Source organism: Papio anubis, chromosome 16, assembly GCF_008728515.1.
Source record: "Papio anubis isolate 15944 chromosome 16, Panubis1.0, whole genome shotgun sequence".
NCBI lineage: Eukaryota > Metazoa > Chordata > Mammalia > Primates > Cercopithecidae > Papio > Papio anubis.
This window is the reverse complement of record NC_044991.1, coordinates 12,890,460-12,910,907: the sequence shown is the minus strand read 5'-3', so window position 1 is coordinate 12,910,907 and position 20,448 is coordinate 12,890,460. Positions and strand designations below refer to the sequence as shown.

Genomic DNA, 20,448 nt, shown 5'->3' with positions numbered 1-20,448 from the left:
CTGTAATCCCAGCACTTTGGGAGGCTGAGGCGGGCGGATCAGGAGGTCAGGAGATCAAGACCATCCTGGCTAACACAGTGAAACCCTGTGTCTACTAAAATAGAAAAAAATTAGCCGGGTGTGGTGGTGGCGCCTGTAGTCCCAGCTACTCGGGACACTGAGGCAGGAGAATGGCGTGAACCTGGGAGGCGGAGCTTGCAGTGAGCCAAGATCGGGCCACTGCACTCCAGACTGGGTGAGAGCGAGACTCCGTCTAAAAAAAAAAAAGGAGTCCGCTCAAAAATAAATAAATAAATAAATAAATAAATAAATAAATAAATAAATTGTAGCTGGGCATGGTGGCTCAGGCTGTAATCCCAACACTTTGGGAGGGCAAGGCAGGTGGATCACCTGAGGTCAGGAGTTCGAGACCAGCCTGGCTAACATGGTGAAACCCCGTCTCTACCAAAAATACGAAAGAATGTAGCCAGGCTTGGTGGCAGGTGCCTGTAATCCCAGCTACTCAGAAGACTGAGGCAGGAGAATCACTTGAATCCAGGAGACAGAGGTTGCAGTGAACCGAGATTGAGCCATCGCACTCCAGCCTGGGCAACAGAGTGAGACTCCATCTCAAAAACAAACAAAAAGATATAAGAAATCCACTTAAAAAAAAAAATTGTAACTGGGCGCCGTGGCCCACACCTGTAATCCCAGCACTTTGGGAGACTGAGGCCGGTGGATCACATGGGGTCAGGAGTTCAAGACCAGCCTGAACAACATGGGGAAACCTTGTCTCTATTGAAAATACAAAAATTAGCCGAGCGTGGTGGTGCATGCCTGTAATCCCAGCTACTCAGGAGACTGAGGCAGGAGAATGGCTATATTATGGCTCAGCCTAGGGCCCTTCTCTTCAGACCTTTTCTGGGTAATTTAAATAGACACCTTTCTTGTTTGTTTAAGCTACTGGTATTGTCACTCACAGCCAATCATATCCTAATTCACTTACTGATGACCACTTTTGGCCAGAACTTGGGCTGAGTTTTGGGAACAAAGGCAAATCAGACGCGAGCCCCATCTGCCCATCCATGTGAAACAGAGCCCACAGGGGAGACCAAAGACCGAACAGATAACCTCAAGATGCATCTATTTTCTTTATTTCTTTTTTTGTTTTGGTTTTTGAGAGACAGGGTCTTGCTTTATTGTCCAGGCTAGAGTGCAGCGGTGTGAACATGTCTCACCGCAGCCTCGATCTCCCAAGCTCAACCGATCCTCCTACCTCAGTCTTTCTTTTTTTTTCTTTTTTCTCTTTTTCTTTTCTTTTTTTTTTTTTGAGACAGAGTGTTGCTCTGTCGCCCAGGCTACAATGCAGTGATGTGACCTCCTCCACCTGCCGGGTTCAAGCGATTTTCCTGCCTCAGTCTCCTGAGTAACTGGGATTACCGGCACGCGCCACCATACCCAGCAAATTTTTGTATTTTTAGTAGAGATGGGATTTTACCATGTTGGCCAGGCTGATCTCAAACTCTTGACCTCAAATGAGCTGCCCACCTCGGCTTACCAAAGTGCTGGTATTACAGGTGTGAGCCACCATGCCTGGCCTCACCTCAGTCTTTTTTGTTGTTGTTGCTGTTGAGATGGAGTCTCGCACTGTTCCCTGGGCTGGAGTGCAGTGGTGCGATCTTGGCTCACTGCAACCTCCGTCTCCTGGGTTCAAGTGATTCTCCTGCCTCAGCTTCCCGAGTAGCTGGGATTACAGGTGACCGCCACCACGCACAGCTGATTTTTTGTATTTTTAGTAGAGGTGGGGTTTCACCATGTTGGCCAGGCTGGTCTTGAACTCCTGACCTTGTGATTTGCCACCCTGAGGTCGGGAGTTTGAGACCAGCCTGATGACATGGAGAAACCTGTCTGTACTAAAAATACAAAATTAGCCGGGTGTAGTGACTCGTGCCTGTAATCCCAGCTACTCGGGAGGCTGAAGCAGGCACATGTCCCAAAGTCAAGAAAACAGGTAATGTTGACGTTGGGTGTCACTGCTTTTTGAAAAAGCAAACAATCTTCCCCCACACCCTCTGTGTGCCCCAGGGCTTTCCTGGGCACTCAATCGGTGGGCCTCCACTGAGACGCAGGAGCAGGGCCTCGGGTGTGGGATGGGGACCTCGGGGACTCTCCTGGGAGACTCTCACCTGCTGGGGCTTCCATGACCTCCCTGGCTGTGGTTGCCCGTGGCTGGAGGACACAAACCAAGAGTATTAGGAAGATGGGAGGGCAGGTCCAGAGAGGGAACAGGCCCAGAACAGTGTAAGATCATAGGCAGAGCAGGGGGTGGGACTCCAGCTGCTTGTCACAACTCCAGCGTGAGTGCCAGGCTCTGGCACCCGCATCTGGGTTTGGTCTCATACTGGACCTGATGTGGGAAAGGGGGTCAAGCAGAAGAGATTGGCTAAAGGATCTGAGTGGGGTGAGAAGTAGTGAGACGGGTGGCAGAACTCAACTCCAGACCAGACTGAAGACCAGCTGAAACACGGAAGAGGCACAAAGCACCTCTCCATAAGACACACCCACCAGCACCATGACAGTTTACCATTGCCAAGGCACCACCCGGAAGTGACTGTGCCTTTCTAGGGCAATAACTTGGAAATCACCCTTTTTCTAGAAATTTCAGAGTAACCTGCCCCCTTAAATCATATGTAACTAAAAGTAGGCATAGACTGAGCATGGTGGCTCATGCCTGTAATCCCAGCCCTTTGAGAGGCTGAGGTGGGCGGATGGCTTGAGGTCAAGAGTTTGAAACCAGCCTTACCAACATGATGTAGGCTCGTTTCTGCTAAAAATAGCCTGGCGTGATGACACGTGGCTGTAGTCGCAGCTACTTGGGAGGCCGAGGCAGGAGAATCACTTGAACCTGGGAGGTGGAGGTTGCAGTGAGCTGAGATGGTACCACTGCATTCCAGCCTGGGCAACAGAGTGAGACTCCATGAGTAGGGCAGGTGGTATGTGGCATGAATCCCCCGTGGGGAAGGCCTGCAAAAGGTCTCAACCTGGAGGTACTGGGGGAATAGAGCTCTAAGGCCAGGGGAGTGCAGGAGCAGATTTGGGTGGTTTCCAGGAGCAGAGCATAGGCAGCCTCACCAAACTGCCATAGCCCTGCCTCCCCTGCTCAGACGTGCACCTGAGAAAGGGCCTTGCCACGAACTCACTTGGCCTTGAACACTTTTCCTCCAACTTACCCTGAAAATGTTCAGGCCTACAGATGAGCTGCAAGAATGGCACCATAAATACCCCATGTATTCTTCGCTCAGGTTCACCAAATCTACATCGATGTCTAAACTCGTACGTTTTGCTGAATGATTTGAGTTTCAGACACCAGGACCCTCCCTCTTGATTCTTCAGTGGACATCTGTCAAGTAAAAGGACATTGGTCTGCATGCCCATAATCCAGTGCACACACTCTGGAAATGGAACCTAGGATACAGCACCATCTACTATGCGATCCATATTCAAAGTTCCTCAGTGGTTCCTGTGAGGTCGTTGGAGACCCTTGCTCTTTTTTTTTTTTTTTTTAGACAGAGTGTTGTTCTGTTGCCCAGGGTGGAGTGCAGTAGTGGCAAGATCTCTCGGCTCACTGCAACCTCCGCCTCCCGGGTTCAAGCGATTCTCCTGCCTCAGCCTCCCAAGTAGCTGGGATTACAGGCGTCTGCCACCACACCTGGCTAATTTTTGTAGTTTTGGTAAAGACAGGGTTTCACCATGTTGGCCAGGATAGTCTCGATCTCTTGACCTCGTGATCCACCCGCCTCGGCCTCCCAAAGTGCTGGGATTACAGGCATGAACCACCGTGCCTGGAATATTTTGAATTTTCATCACATGTATGTTTCTAATATTATGAAGGTTCTTTCTTTATTACAAAAGTAATACACGCTTATCAGGCCAGGCATGGTGACTCACGCCTATAATCCCAGCACTCTGGGAGGCCTGAGCAGGCGGATCACTTGAGTTCTGGAGTTCAAGAGAAACCCCAAACTCTGAGAAACTCTGTCTCTACTAAAATTACAAAAATTAGCCAGGTGTGCTGGTGGGCACCTGTAATCCCAACTACGTGAGAGGCTGAGACAGGAGGATTGCTTGAACATGGGAACTTAAGGTTGCAGTGGGCTGAGATCGCGCAATTGGCAACATGGTGAAACTCCTGTCTCTACTAAAAATACAAAAAATTAGCCAGGCGTGGTGGCGCGTGCCTGTACGTCCTAACTATTCGGCAGGCTAAGGTGTGAGAATCTCCTGAGCCTGGGAGGTAGAGGCTGCAGTGAGCCACTGCACTCCAGACTGGGCAACTGGAGTGAGAGAGACCCTGTCTTCAAAAAAAAAAAAGTAATACACGTGGCCGAGCGCGGTGGCTCACGCCTGTAATCCCAACACTTTGGGAGGCCACGGCTGGCAGATCACTTGAGGTCAGGAGTTCAAGAGCAGCCTGGCCAACATGGTGAAAACCTGTCTCTACTAAAAATACAAAAATTGGCAGGGCATGGTGGCAGGGCCCTGTAATCCCAGCTACTTGGGAGGCTGAGGCTGGAGAATCACTTGAACTGGGAGGCGGAGATCACAGTGAGCCCAGATCGTGCCACTGCACTCCAGCCTGGGCGACAAAGCGAGATGCAGTCTCAAAAAAAAAAAAAAAAAAAAAAAAAGACACGCTTATTGTTTATAAACTAAAACAGTATAGAACTGTATAAACTAAAAAATAACAGCGCACTGTCACCCAAATCCATTTCTCAGAGAAAATCATTCCTATTAACATGGAGTGTTCACACATGTACACATACTCATGGGCCACTTAACCAGCTTGGAAAACAACCCTAGCCACAGTGCTGCGGCTGCTTTTTTAACCAATCTCTCCTGCATCCTCATGTATTTATTGTTAAGAAGCCCAGCATCTCCCTCTTGAGGTCTCTTCCAGAATAGTCTGAGAATCCCAGGGGCTCACTCTGTCCAAAGGAGGCCAATCCTACTCTGCAAAGCCTAGTGGTGCACTGCGTGGGCTCCAGGGTTACAGTCCTCTCAGTTCATTCCAGGAGCTCAGCTCCCTGAAAGGAAAATGATGCCAAGCCAGGCGCAGTGGCTCACACCTATAATCTTAGCAGTTTGGGAGGCTGAGGCAGGTGGATCGCTTGAGGTCAGAAGTTCGAGACCAGCCTGGCCAATATGGTGAAACCCCGTCTCTACTAAAAATACAAAACTTAGGCCGGGTGCAATGGCTCACACCTGTAATCCCAGCACTTTGGGAGGCCGAGGTGAGCAGATCACCTGAGGTCGGGAGTTTGAGACCAGCCTGACCAACGTGGTGAAACCCCACCTCTCCTAAAAATACAAAATTAGCCAGGTGTAGTGGTGCATGCCTGTAATCCCAGCTACTCAGGAGGCTGAGGCAGGAGAATTGCTTGAACCTGGGGGGCAGAGGTTGCAGTGAGCCGAGATCGTGCCATTGCACTCCAGCCTGGGCAACAAGCGCTTACCTCCATCTCAAAAAAAAAAATTAGCTGGGCATGGCGGCACGTGCCTGTAATCATGGCTACTTGGGAGGCTGAGGCAAGAGAATCGCTTGAACCTCCTTGGGAGGAGGAGGTTGCAGTGAGCCGAGATCGAGATTGCGCCACTGCATTCCAGCCTGGATGACAGACCCAGACTCTACCTCAAAAAAAAAAAAAAAAAAAAGGAAAGAAAGAAAGAAAAGAAAGAAAAAGAAAATGACACCAGAGTGGGCAGGTTCAACAGGACTTTCAACCTAAACCACACATGGCACCTGTGTCCCTCACCAATGCCTGGCCTCTGGCACTGAGCTTGGGTCACTTGTCCATATCCACTTCCCATGGAGTGAGTTATTTCCTTTGAGGCATAAGCGTCCTCTCTGCCAGCTGGACAGGACTGTCCTGGTAGGTCAGATGGCAACTAATCCTACCAGGAGAGAGGAACTGGGGCCCAATCTCATTCCTCCTGGTGGTCCCCAGGCTGGCCACAAATTTCCCCACCTCTTCCCAGGTTAAGAGAAAGGCAGTTTTGAGAGTTGATTAAGAGCATGGAGTTGCCTGTAATCCCAGAACTTTGGGAGGCCAAGGTGGGAGGACCACTTGAGGCCAGGAGTTCGAGACCAGCCTAGGCAATATAGTGAGGCCCCATCTCTACAGAAATTTTTAAAATTAGCTGACCATGGTGATGCGCACCTGTGGCCCCAGCTACTCAGGAGGCTGAGGCACAAGGATCACTTGAGCCCAGGAGTTCAAGGTTGCAGTGAGCCATGATTTGTGTTTCAGCCTTGGTGACAGAATGACACCCTGTGTCAAAAACAAATAAACAACAACAACAAAAGGCCAGGGGTGGTGGTTCACACTTGTAATCCCAGCACTTTGGGAGGTAGAGGCTGGTGGATCACCTGAGGTCAGGAGTTCAAGACCAGCCTGGCCAATATGGTGAAACCCCATCTCTACTAAAAATAGAAAAATTAGCCGGGCGTGGTGGTGGACACCTGTAATCCCAGCTACTTGGGAGGCTGACACAGGAGGATCACTTGAACATGGGAAGTGGAGGTTGCAGTGGGCTGAGACCATGCCATTGCACTCCAGCCTGGGCAATAAGAGCAAAACTCCATCTCCAAAAAAAAAAAAAAAAAAAAAAAAGAGCATGGAATTAGACTGCTTCAGGTAAGTTCCTTCCCCACCTGTCAAATGAAGTAATAACAACAGCAAAAGACCAAATGTGTTAACACCTATGGATAGATCACTTAGCACAGTGTGGGCAGATAGTAACTGCTCAATAAATGGGAACTACTAATATATATCTGTATGTAGTTCTCTAATATCCCTATTTTATAAAAATGAGGTCCCCTCATATTTTTCTTAGCTTCCTTTTGTCAATTAATGTATCATAGACATTTTCCAGGTTTGCACATGCAGCCTCCTCTCCTATGTGAGAGCCTCATGGCCTTCCAAAGGACGCTGTCCATGCAGGAGGCTAAACTATGTCTGTGGGGCCAAAACCCTCAGTCTGTGCCATGGTGATATCTTCTGTTGCTTTAAAACTTGGAAATGGCTCATACCTGTAATCCCAACACTTTGGGAGGCCAAGGTAGGAGGATTGCTTGAGCCCAAGAGTTTGAGACAAAGCTGGGCGACATGGTGAAACACTGTCTCTACAAAAAATACCAAAATGAGTATTTTTGGTGTGGTGGCATGTGCCTGTAGTCCCAGCTATTTGGGAGGCTGAGGTAAGAGGATCGATTGAGCCCTGGAGCTCAAAGTTGCAATAGCCATAATTGCACTCCGGCCTGGGCCACAGAGAAGACCCAAACAAAAACAGACTTGGAAATTAGTTAAGGTTTAGTTCAGTTAGATCAGTTAAAGTTTAACTGTTAAACTGTCACCTGCATTTTTATTTCTTTGTCTGGAAATGTGTGTTTGTCTTTCTGTTCATTTGACTTCTAACCCACATGGGATGGGTTTTCCTAACTTGGGAGAAACAGGTGAGAGGTCAGCCTCCACAGGGTGAGGCTGTTAAGCGGGGGTGGGGGGTACCAGGACAGCTAGTGGCCAGGGCAGGACAGAAGAAGGCCAGCCATCTTTGTTTTTTGTTTTGTTTTGTTATGAGGCAGAGTCTTGCTGTGTCTCACCCAGGCTGGAGTGCAGTAACGCGATCACAGCTCACTGCAGCCTCCATCTCCCTGGCCAAGTGATTCTCCCATCTCAGCTTCCCGAGTAGCTGGGACGACAGGCCTGTGCCATCACACCTGGCTATTTTTTTTTTTTTTTTTTTGAGACGGAGTCTCTCTCTGTCGCCCCGGCTAGAGTGCAGTGGCCGGATCTCAGCTCACTGCAAGCTCCACCTCCCGGGTTTACGCCATTCTCCTGCCTCAACTTCCCGAGTAGCTGGGACCACAGGCGCCCGCCACCTCGCCCGGCTAGTTTTTTGTATTTTTTAGTAGAGACGGGGTTTCACCGTATTAGCCAGGATGGTCTCGATCTCCTGACCTCGTGATCCGCCCGTCTCGGCCTCCCAAAGTGCTGGGATTACAGGCTTGAGCCATTGTGCCTGGCCAATTTTGTATTTTTTTAGTAGAGACGGGGTTTCACCATGTTGGCTGGGCTGGTCTCGAAGTCCTGAACTCAGGTGTTCCGTCTGCCTTGGTCTCCCAAAGTGCTGGGATTACAGATATGAGCCACTGTGTCCGCCTGTTTTTTTTTTCTTTTTATTGTTTTTATTTATTTATTTAGACAGAATCTCACTCTGTTGCCCAGGCTGGAGTGCAGTGGTACAATCTCAGTGCACTGCAACCTCTGCCCCCAGGGTTCAAGCGATTCTCCTGCCTCAGTTTCCAGAGTAGCTGGGATTACAGGCGCCCACTACCACATCCAGCTTATTTTTGTATTTTTGGTAGGGATGGGGTTTCACTATATTGACCAGGCTGGTCTCGAACTCCTGACCTCAAGTGACCTGTCTGCCTCAGCCTCCCAAAGTGCTGAGATTACAGGCGTGAGCCACTGTGCCAGGCCATGGCCCGCCATCTTTGTTTCTGCTCCAGATGGCTGGGAGTCGTTCCATCTCCTCCCTCACCCCCTACAGCCAACCTTTTAGCAAGGACTCGTCCTCAATATTTCTGACATCTGCCTCTTCCTTCCACCCCCACGGCCACCACTTTAATTCAGAACTTGGATCACTGAGATGGCCCCTAATGGTTTCACTGCCTTCTTCTTCCCTTCCCTAGTCCATTGTCCATATGGAAGCTCGGGGCAGGTACAGTTTGGAAAGCAGATGGCACTACCTGGTAATGCTGAAGTTGTGTATACTTCTAGCTCCTTCCCCTTTGCACCAGGGCACTTGCAGTAGGAAAGTCACAGCGACATTGTCTGCAAAGCAAGAAACTGGAAATGGCCAGGCACAGCAGCTCATGCCTGTAATCGCAGCACTCTGGGAGGCCAAGGCGGGTGGATCACTTGAGCCCAGGAGTTTGAGACCAGCCTGGGCAACATAGTGAGACTCCATCTCTATAAAAAAAGAAGAAAGTGGAAAAAACCCAAATCTCCATCAACCATAGTGGATTCTTTCCCTGTTGCTGCTGTAACCAGTTACCCTTAGTGGCTAAAAGACACACGTTTATTATCTTACAGAGCTGAAGGTCAGAAGTCCAAAATGGGTTTTACTGTACTAAAATCAACACGTCAGCAGGTATGCATTCCTTCTGCAGGCTCTAAGGGAGAATCTGGTTTTTGCCTTTTTCTCTGGCTTTCAGAAGCTGCCTGCTTTCCTGAGCTCATGGGTCCTTCCATCCTATCGTCAACAGTAGTGGGCAGGTCTTTCTGAGGACATTATCTCTGATTCTGACTCTTCTGCCTCTCTCTTTCCCATTTAAGGATCCTTGGCCGGGCGCGGTGGCTCGTGCCTGTAATCCCAGCACTTTGGGAGGCTGAGGCAGGCGGATCATCTGAGATCAGGAGTTCGAGACCAGCCTGACCAACATGGAGAAACCCCGTCTCTTCTAAAAACACAAAATTAGTCAGGCGTGATGGCGCATGCCTGTAATCCCAGCTACTTGGGAGGCTGAGGCAGGAGAATAGCTTGAACCCAGGAGGTGGAGGTTGCAGTGAGCTGAGATTGTGCCACTGCACTTCAGCCTGGGCAACAAGAGCGAAACTCCGTTTCAGAAAAAAAAAAAAGATCCTTGTGATTCCACTGGGCCCACCAGGACACCTTGATAATCCAGGATCATCTCCCATCTCCAGGTTGGGTGATTAGCAACCTTCGTTCTCCCTTGCCATTAAAGGAACATTTTTTAAAGTTTCAGGGATCAGGATGTGGTCATATTTAGGGGCCATTCTTCTGCCTCCCACACACAGTTACTCATCGCATAATAGGGCTGGGGCTGGGGGATGTGAGCAGAATCCCTCCACATCCAACATATAACCACCTGAGGCCCCCAACTCAGGGCCAGTGCTGTTCCTGTGTTAAGAGAAATCCTGTGTTGGGCAGAGAGCTGGAGGCAGGGGAGCACTGTCCAGTTGCTGCACAGCAGTGTGGGGGAAGGAAGAGGGGATGTCTGTAAAAACCCATTGTGCTCATTTCACACTGCATGCCTCTGTTAAAACATCTCTGGCCAGGCGCGGTGGCTCATGCCTATAATCCCAGCACTTTGCAAGGCCGAAGCGAGCAGACCACTTGAGGTCAGGAGTTCGAGACCAGTCTGGCCAACATGGTGAAACCCCATCTCTACTAAAAATACTAAAATTAGCCAGGGGCTGGTGGCAGGCGCCTGTAATCCCAGCTGCTCAGGAGGCTGAGGCAGGAGAATCGCTTGACCCAGGAGGCGGAGGTTACAGTGAGCCCAGACCGTGACACTGCCCGCCAGCCTGGGCAACAGAGCAAGGCTCCATCTCAAAAACAAAACAAAACAAAACAAAATCTCATGTATCCCATAAATATATACATCTATTATATACCCACCAAAATTGAAATTAAAAAAAAAGAAAAAAGAAAGCAAAAAACCCCATTGACTGTACTCTCTGTTAAATTCCTGGGGCCCTGAAATGTTGATTGCTTTTCAGTTTGGAGAATCTAAGTGACACCTAGCCTGGACAGGAGGAGGGGAGAGCCCCTGTTTCTGGCAGGTTTCTAAGAGGAATCACAGGACCGGGCTGAGAGGAGGGGACCCAGCACCCAGGCTAGCACAGTCGCCCCTCCATCCCTGAGTGAGGGGCCATCTGCTGCTCCCCGCCTCTCCCTCACCCCCACCCCCGCCTCTATCTCACTCTATCTCAAGCCTTGCTCCTTTCCCCTCGGGTGCCTCCACCTGCCGTTTGCCCCGTCCTCCTCACAGAGCATGAATCTTGACTCATAGTGTGGAGGTCAAAGCCCTTTGGAAGTGGGAAAGGCCCAGGCAGGTGCAGATTGGTTATTTACTTGCAGGGTGCTGGGTGTGAACGGAACAGACACGTGCTTGCCTCTTGGGGCTCCGTCTCCGGTGGGGAAGATGCGCACTGCTGTCATTGTAATGTGCGATTTTGTGAAAAGTGCTAAGAAGGAAAGGACAGGGTCTATGAGAGAGGGTTGCAGAGTCCTAATTAGGGAGGGGAAGTTGGACCGGTGGGATTGAGGGAAAGCAAAAAGAGAAAGCAGGTAAGCTCTAAGTCTGCCTTTCAGAACACATGCCCTCCTGCAAATAATTCACAATCTTCCTGCACCTTAGCTGACAGAAAATTGCATAAAGCCCTCTCCAGCATACAGCACAAGCACCATCCTGTACCATCCCTAGCAAGCCTTTGTCTCCTTGCAGACAGCCCCTTCTCTGCTGTGCTACCTGTTGCAAATTTGCAGTGCATTTTCTTTTGCTTTTTCTTTTTTTCTTTTTTTTTAGACAAGGTCTTGCCATGTCGCCTAGGCTGGAGTGCAATGACACAGTCTCTGCTCACTGCAATCTCTGCCTCCCAGACTCAAGCGATTCTCCTGCCTCAGCCTCCCAAGTAGATGGGACTACAGGCATGTGCCACCACGCCCGGCTAATTTCTGTATTTTTAGTAGAGATGGATTTGCCATGTTGGCCAGGCTGGTCTCGAACTCCTGACCTCAGGTGATCTGCCCGCCTCGGCCTCCCAAAGTGCTGGGATTACAGGCGTGAGCCACCGCGCCCGGCAAATGTGCCTTTCTTTACCTACAACTGTCTTGGTAAATTCTTCTTATTCCTGTGCTACTGGCCTCAGATAGTTGCCGCTCACCTGAGACAGGGGTGACAAGATGGCTTATTCGTAGAAAGCGTAATGACCAAATTAGAAGAATTGGGATATCCATCACCTTAAACATTTATCTTTTCTTTACGCTGGGAGCATGTGAATTATTCTCCTGTAACTATTTTGAAGTATACAGTGGGTTATGGTTAACTGCAGTCACCCTACTGATCTATGGAACACTATGTCTTATTTCTTCTAGCTAACTGTATATTGTACCCATTGATCAGCTTCTCTTCTTCCTCCCCTCCTTGCTATCCTTCCTGGCCTCTGGTAACCACCAATCTACTCTCCATCTTCATGAGATCCACTTTTTTTTTTTTTTTTTTTTTGAGACAGAGTCTCGCTCTGTCACCCAGGCTGGAGTGCAGTGGCGCGATCTCAGCTCACTGCAACCTCCGCCTCCCAGGTTCAAGCGATTCTCCTGTCTCAGCCTCCTGAGTAGCTGGGACTACAGGTGTGCACCACCACGCCCGGCTAATTTTTTGTGTTTTTAGTAGAGACAGGGTTTCACCGTGTTAGCCAGGATGGTCTCGATCTCCTGACCTTGTGATCCGCCCACCTCAGCCTCCCAAAGTGTTGGGATTACTGGCATGAGCCACCGCACCTGGCCTTTTTTTTTTTTGAGACGGAATTTTGCTCTTGTTGCCCAGGCTGGAGTGCAATGGTGCGATCTCAGCTCACCACAACCTCTGCCTCCTGGGTTCAAACAATTCTCCTGCCTCAGCCTTCCAAGTAGCTGGGATTACAGGCATGTGCCACCATACCCAACTAATTTTGCATTTTTAGTAGAGACAGGGTTTCTCCATGTTGGTCAGGCTGGTCTTGAACTCCCGACCTCAGGTGATCCTCCCACCTTGGCCTCCCAAAGTGCTGGGATTAGAGGCATGAGCCACCACGCCAGGCTGAGATCCACTTTTTTTGTTGTTGTTTTTTTTAAGATGAAGTCTCGCTCTGTTGCCCAGGTTGGAGAGTGCAATGGCACAATCTTGGCTCAGTGCAACCTCCACCTCCTGGGTTCAAGTGATTCTCCTGCCTCAGCCTCCCGAGTAACTGGAATTACAGGTGCCTGCCACCACGCCCGGCTAAGTTTTATATTTTTAGTAGAGACGGGGTTTCACCATTTTACCAGGCTGGCCAAGATCCACTTTTTTAGCGTCTACATATGAGTGAGAACAGGCAATATTTGTCTTTCTCTGCCTGGCTTATTTCAGTTAATATGATGACCTTCAGTTCCATCTGTGTTGTTGCAAATGACAGGATTTCATTCTTTTTTTTTTTTTTTTGAGACGGAGTCTCGCTCTGTCTCCCAGGCTGGAGTGCAGTGGCGCAATCTCCACTCACTGCAAGCTCCGCCTCCCGGGTTCACGCCATTCTCCTGCCTCAGCCTCCCGTGTGGCTGGGACTACAGGCGCCCGCCACCGCGCCCGGCTAATTTTTGTATTTTTAGTAGAGACGGGGTTTCACCGTGTTAGCCAAGATGGTCTCGATCTCCTGACCTCGTGATCCGCCCATCTTGGCCTCCCAAAGTGCTGGGATTACAGGTGTGAGCCACCGCGCCTAGCCGACAGGATTTCATTCTTATTGGTGGCTGAATAATATTCCCTTTGTTTATATACCACATTTTCTTCATCCATTCATCCATTGATGGGCGCTTGGGTTGACTCCATATTTTGGCTATTGTGAATGGTGCTGCAATGACCATGGGAGTGCAGATATCTCTTCAATATGCTGATTTCCTTTCTTTTGGATATATACCGCGTAGTGGGGTTCATCTGAACCATTTTTTTTTTAGACTAGTCAAGTTCAGTAGTGACAAGGGGCACAAAGTAGAACAAGTGGCTGGGCTTGGTGTCTCATGCCTATAACCCAGCACTTTGGTGGGAGGCCAAGGTGGGTGGATCGCTTGAAGTCAGGAGTTTGAGACCAGCCCGGCCAACATGGTGAAACCTTGCTCCACTAAAAATACAAAGATTAGCTGAGTGTGGTGGTGGGCGCCTGCAATCCCAGCTACTCGGGAGGCTGAGGCACGAGAATTGCTTGAACCCGGGAGGCGGAGGTTGCAGTGAGCTGAGCTCGTGGCACTGCACTCCAGCCTGGGCAACAGAGTGAGACTCCATATAAAAAAAAAAAAAATTAGCCGAGAGTGGTGGCGCACACCTGTAAACCCAGCTACTTGGGAGGCTGAGGCAGGAGAATTGCTTGAACCCAGGAGGTGGAGGTTGCAGTGAGCTGCGATCATGCCACTACACTCCAGCCTGGGCAACAGAGTGAGACTCCGTCCCAAAAAAACAACTACAAAAACCAAAAAATACAATTGCAAACCACCACCATTTGACACTGCCTATACCCACCCCAAACCCTGCTCCAATTGTTTCTCTGCAATTGCCACTTTCCAGCATACTATATAATTTTTCTTTTTTTTGAGCTGGAGTTTTGTTCTTGTCACCCAGGCTGGAGTGCAATGGCATGGTCTTGGCTCACTGCAACCTCTGCCTCCCAGGTTTAAGCGATTCTCCTGCCTCATTCTACCAAGTAGCTAGGATTACAGGTGCCCGCGACCACGCCCGGCGAATTTTTGTATTTTTAGTAGAGACAGGGTTTCACCACGTTGGCCAGACTGGTCGCAAACTCCTGACCTCAGGTGATCCACCCATTTCGGCCTCCCAAAGTGCTGGGATTACAGTAGTCTACTGTGTATCTATCTTTTCCAGGGAACCTCAGCTCCACAAGGGTAGGGCTGTCTTGTCACTTTGGTTGATGGCTATATCCCAGCGCCCATCCCAGTGCCCGGCACATATTAAAGAATGCATTAAGATTCCAAAGCCAGCCGGGAGCGGTGACTCATGCCTGTAATCCCAGCACTTTGGGAGGCCCAGGCCGGTGGATCACGAGGATAGTTCAAGACCAGTCCGGCCAAGATGGTGAAACTCCGTCTCTACCAAAAATAAAAAAATTAGCCGCGCATGGTTGTGGACACCTGTAATCCTATCTATTCGGGAGGCTGAGGCAGAGAATTGCTTGAATCCGGGAGGCAGAGGTTGCAGTAAGCCGAGATCGCGCCACTGCACTGTGGCCTGGGCGACAGAACGAGACTCCGTCTCAAAAAAAAAAAAAAAAAAAAAAAAAAAAAGGATTCCAAAGCCCATAATGCCACAAGACCACAAGTGGTGCAGTGAACAGGGCATTGCCTTGGGAGTCTATCAGCCCTGGGCAAGTCATTAAACATAGGGGTGGAGATGGGGCCGTCCTGTCTGTAACGTGGAGATGTCACGTGCCAAGGGCTCAGGCACGCGCGCGCGCGCACACACACAACCAACCATTAGTAAGGACACGACCCCTAGCATTCTAATGCGATTTATACTTTTCCATGCAGGAATTCATTTCCCCGTCTCACTAAGCCCAGAGACAGGTAGAGCCGACAGGTGGAAGAACTGAGGCCCGAGAGCGACAGCGGGGGGATCCTCCCTGCGCCACGGCACAGCCTGGACCCTCCCCGCGCCACGGCACAGCAGCTGTCCGACCCTCTCCCCACGCCCAGGCGGTGCGGCGGCTGCCAAGGGTCGCGGGCAGGTGGCGCGGCACCGGGGACTACATTTCCCAGGAGCAGTTGCCGCGGTTCCGCCGTTCCTGGGGTTTCAAGAGCCTCGCGTTAAAGCTGGCGGGGGAGGTTGCGCAGTCGGCCAGCTGGAAGATGGCTCTGCGCCCGGTGGAAACCCGAGAGCCGTCTGCCCCGGTGCCCAGGCGGGTTCTGGCGGGAGTGAAGAAGCCCCCCGGCTCTGCAGTGTCCCCGAGGCGAGGCGAGGCAAGGCCAAGCCAATCTGGAGGCCGTCTTTCCTCGTCTTGCCCGCCTCGGCTTCGGCCTCTGCGCCCAAGTCGCAAGGAACCCCCTTCCTTCCCCTCCAACTCCCTGGAACAGGGGAAGGGGCGGTGAATCTCGCCGCCTGACGGGAGAAGGGGTGTCCACTAGCTGGAAGCCCCTGCAACCCGAGGCAACCCCTTTCCCCAATCCTGGGTTCAGTTCCGGGAATTTACAGGTCGCTGGGATGGGCGGGGAGAAGGGACAGGAGAGCTACAAAATGAAATGAAGGCCCAGGTGTCAGGGAGCTGAGCCTCACAGTACCCCGCCCCCAATCCATCCTTCTAAGTCCCGGGCCTCCGCGGTAAAATAGGGGTGATGGGGACAGTGATCACAGGCAGGAGGCGCAAAGGATCCAGAAACCGGTGGGGAGCACTGTGCAAACTGTAAAGCACTGTGCAAATAAAATTATTCATCATCGTGTCATTGGATTCATCAGGTCTTTAAGACATGCACGGATCTGGGGCGGGGGGTGGGGTGACATGGCTCTGGGCTCTCAGGGTGGAACATCTCGGATACGGGGGTGGCTATTTGGGTGCGTATTAACCCAACCAGGTCTTAATGGGAACCCGAGTTGTCTTTGAAAATAACCAAAACAAAGCCACCAGAATGTTGTGTTTTCAAATGACGAAACTTAAGGGAAATTGACACCATCAAAAGAAGAACCTTGACCTTTTGAACTAACCTGACCCCCCATTGCTTCCCTTCCCCGCCTGTGCCACGGAGATAAGCCCGGAGAGAAGGCATCTAACACCGAGTCTTGGGCTCCCCCTCCCCCCTCCTCCCCTAATCATTTGGATTAATCCATCCCTTGGCGTGCGGGGGAAACCCATTAATTTGCCCTGGCTTCAGAGACTCCCAGGTCCAATAGGAGCCCTACCACACCCACGCAGCTACGATCCCGTCCCCAACATCAAAACCCTTGAACCCCTCCCTTTTACCCCTCCCCAGTAGCCTACTGTGTCTGCAAACAGCTCTTGGACCATACCGGGATGCGTTCATCATTTTGACCAGCAACAAACTCCCACTCCCAGGGTATTGTTTAAGTGAACAGTGACCGGCCTCTATGCTTAGGGAATAAAAGCGGGGTTGTGGGAGGGGGGCTCAGGGAGTAAGCGTCGCAGAATCTCAGCCCAGGGCCGCTGCCAAGCGGACCCGGCACGTGAGTAGGAGGTCGGCCGCAGAGAAGGGGTCCTAGGGTCTCTGAGGTCCCTTCTGCTGGCCTCTGGGCCACTAAAGCCCCTCGAGCTTCAGAACTCCCTGCAGACAGTGGCGCCCCGTGTCCGCCTCGTCTACACCTGCCAGGCAGCACGGGAAAATCTGTGTGCATTTTAACAAAGACATCGCATCTTCCCAGCAAAATGGCGGTGGTCGCGGCCACGGCTCTCTGAACTGCACACTTTCCGAAGATAGGTCACAACCCAAGGGATACAACCCCCTCCTCGACCTCTACCCCAGCGCCCCGCTTTCCCAAGTCCCCAAAGCACTCAGGGCCTCTCCTCATTACAGGGGCCCCCAGGACCGTCCCTGCTTAGAGCCTCTGGGGCAGCCTCTCCATTGTGGACCGCCCCCCCTGCCCCCACATTGGCTTCAAGGAGCCTTGGGACAGGGACTGAACCCTCAGGCTGGGCCTCAGGGATGGGGGCAGCGAGTTCTGCCTCTGACACCCCAAAACTTCCAGGCTAAGAGAAGCATATAAACGAATTCCCGATTAGGGTATATGGGAGATGTAGGGGTCTTTGAGGAGAAGAGGCCACCCGGGAGCCCCTCCTCATCTCTCAGAGGGTCCGGGCAGCACTGGGGGTTCGGCCTCAGGAGGGGACCTCAAGGCAGAGGTCGGGGGGCGCGCTGGGGGAGAGACGGCAGAGGAGGGGGAAGGGACAAAGTTTGAAAGTGCCCTTCCAACTCTTCCAGGGAAAGTTTCCTTGGGGGCCCCATGGACAGAGAGGGGTAGAGGTGTGGAGGGACCGGTGGCGGGGTGACCCCCGAGAGGTGACCGGACCCCGGGGGAGCGACCCCTCCCCCCTGTCCCGGCTCGGCCCGGCTGGGAGTCGCCTAGCTCGGGGCCGCGTGTGTTAGTTGGGGCCGCTTTCCGGCAGCTCCACCGGGCTAGGGGACCCCGCAGCGGGCCGGGAGTGGAGCCCCCGGTAGCCTCAGGGGAGAGCTTTGCTACGGGGGGTTTCCCACACCCGGGCTCCCTAGCCCCGCAGAGCCAGCCCCCCGCAAAGGGGAAATGTGCCGGCGCACCAGCGGTCCTCGGCGCCGTTTGGGGCGCGTGGCGGGCGCGGGGGGCGGCGGCCGGGCCAGCGGGCCGCCCGGCGGGGAAGCCCAGGGAGCCAGGCAGCGGCCCCGGGCGGCGGCGGGGAGCGGGAAGGCCCGGGCCGGGGGGAAAGGTCGGATTTGCTCGGCGGAAGAAACACAGATGGCGGCGGCGCAGCGCCATTCCGGGCCGGGAGCAGGCAGCCAGCAGCCCTGTCCTCACCGCGGTCCGCCCGCCGCCGCTAAATACCCGGATGCGCCGCCCAAGCGCCAGACGCGGAGCTGGGAAAAGGGAGGCAGAGGAGGCGGAGGCAGAGGCAGAGGCAGAGGCAGAGCCAGAGCCCGGTGCCGAGACCAAGCGACAGACCGGCGGGGCTGGGCCTCGCAGAGCCGGCTCAGCGAGCTCTCCCGACACCCCAGCTGGAAAGGAGAAGCAGCGACTCCTCGCTCGCATCCCCGGGAGCCGCACTCCGGACTGGCCCGGTAGTCAGGGGCTCAAGAGCAGATCCCGAGGCAGGTTTTGCTCAGCCTCCGACGAGGGCTGGCCTTTTGGAAGGCGCCTTCAACAGCCGGACCAGACAGGCCACCATGACCGAGAATTCCACGTCCGCCCCTGCGGCCAAGCCCAAGCGGGCCAAGGCCTCCAAGAAGTCCACAGACCACCCCAAGTATTCAGATATGATCGTGGCTGCCATCCAGGCGGAGAAGAACCGCGCTGGCTCCTCGCGCCAGTCCATCCAGAAGTATATCAAGAGCCACTACAAGGTGGGTGAGAACGCTGACTCGCAGATCAAGTTGTCCATCAAGCGCCTGGTCACCACCGGTGTCCTCAAGCAGACCAAAGGGGTGGGGGCCTCGGGATCCTTCCGGCTAGCCAAGAGCGACGAGCCCAAGAAGTCAGTGGCCTTCAAGAAGACCAAGAAGGAAATCAAGAAGGTAGCCACGCCAAAGAAGGCATCCAAGCCCAAGAAGGCTGCCTCCAAAGCCCCAACCAAGAAACCCAAAGCCACCCCAGTCAAGAAGGCCAAGAAGAAGCTGGCTGCCACGCCCAAGAAAGCCAAAAAACCCAAGACTGTCAAAGCCAAGCCGGTCAAGGCATCCAAGCCCAAGAAGGCCAAACCAGTGAAACCCAAAGCAAAGTCCAGTGCCAAGAGGGCCGGCAAGAAGAAGTGACAATGAAGTCTTTTCTTGCAGACACTCCCTCCTCTCTCCTATTTTCTGTAAATACTTTTCTCCTTTTTTGTCTTGATGCTCACCACCACCTTTTGCATCCTTCTGTTCTGACTTTGTAAGAGACAGGATTTGGATTCTTCAGAAATTACGGAATAATTCATTTTTCCTTAACCAGTTGTGCAAGGACAGCAACAACCAATCTCTGTAATGATGAGAATGTACTTATATTTTGTTTTGCTATTAACCTACTTACGGGGTTAGGGATTTGGCGGGGGTGGGGTGGGTGGCTTGTGTGTTTTGTTGGTTTGTTTGCCATGAAGGTAGATGGGGGTGGGGAGAAGACACAAGGCAGTATGTTCTGGCTAGATGAGAAGGGAACCCAGGAATCGTGAGGTTAGCAGGAGTATCTTTAGGGTGAGTGAGCTTTCTTTGAGTTGGGCACCCGTCGTGAGAGTTTCAGAACCTTTGGCCAGGAGGAGAGAGGTGGTAGGGAGCAGCCAGCCGGCAAAGGAAGGAGGTGGAAAAAACTGCCACTGGGCTGACTTCCACCTCCTAGTGGTGAGCAGTGGGGGCCCAAACCCAGTTTCCTTCTCATTTCTGTTAGTTTGCCCTTTCGGTCTCCCTATTGTCTTAGGGAAAGGGAGTGGGGTCCAAGTGACAGCTGGATGGGAGAAGCCATAGCTTGTCTCAGTCAGCTAGGATGTAGCTATTGGAGGATCTTTGTGGCTTCAGCAAATTCTCTTGTTAAACCGGAGTGAAAACTTTAGGGGAAGGGTGGGGAGTCAGCCAAGTGCCTCAGTGTGCCCTGTTGAAACTTGGATTTTTCCATGCAATCGATAGATTGTGTCCTAGGAAGACTTTTCTTCTGGATTTTTGTTCCTCCTGTACAAGAGGTGTCCTTGCTTGGTTTGGTGGGGCTGCGGCCACTTAAAACCTCCCGATCTCTTTTATTTGAGTCTTTTATTATAAGTAGTTGTAGCTGGGGGAGGGGGAGGGGGAGTGGGCGGGCAGTGGACAGTAAGACATACTGCAGTCGATTTGGGATTTGCTAAGTAGTTTTACAGAGCTAGATCTGTGTGCATGTGTGTGTATGTGTATATATACATATCTAGGGTTAGTACTTAGTTTCACGCCCGGGAGCTGGGAGAAAAAACCTGTACAGTTGTCCTTCTCTTATTTTTAATAAAATAGAAAAATCGCGTACTTGCGCGTCACCCCCCCCTCCCCCGCCTTTTTTAAACAAGTGTTACTTGTGCCGGGAAAATTTTGCTGTCTTTTTAAAACTTTAAAATAAATTGGAAAAGGGAGAAACTGAGCGGTGTATTTTTCCTCACTTTGAAGACTGGGGGATGAATGCGGAGCGGTTAGGCGGGCGGGCAGTGGGGACATCTGGGGCGTTTGCACCTGAGAATGGGG

At 51.9% G+C, this 20,448-nt stretch overlaps 1 protein-coding gene across 1 annotated transcript; it reads left to right on the top strand.

The window, feature by feature from the left end:
- The first annotated feature begins 18,000 nt into the window (after nt 1–18,000).
- LOC101022949 (histone H1.0) lies at nt 18,001–20,347 on the top strand. Its single transcript, XM_003905516.3, has one exon. The coding sequence runs from the start codon at nt 18,448–18,450 to the stop codon at nt 19,030–19,032; it is 585 nt and encodes a 194-aa protein (XP_003905565.1). The 5' UTR covers nt 18,001–18,447; the 3' UTR covers nt 19,033–20,347.
- Nucleotides 20,348–20,448: the final 101 nt, after the last annotated feature.

What these genes read in the sequence shown, in the direction of transcription:
- LOC101022949 (XM_003905516.3), top strand. Translation starts at nt 18,448, where the DNA reads ATGACCGAGAATTCCACGTCCGCCCCTGCGGCCAAGCCCAAGCGGGCC.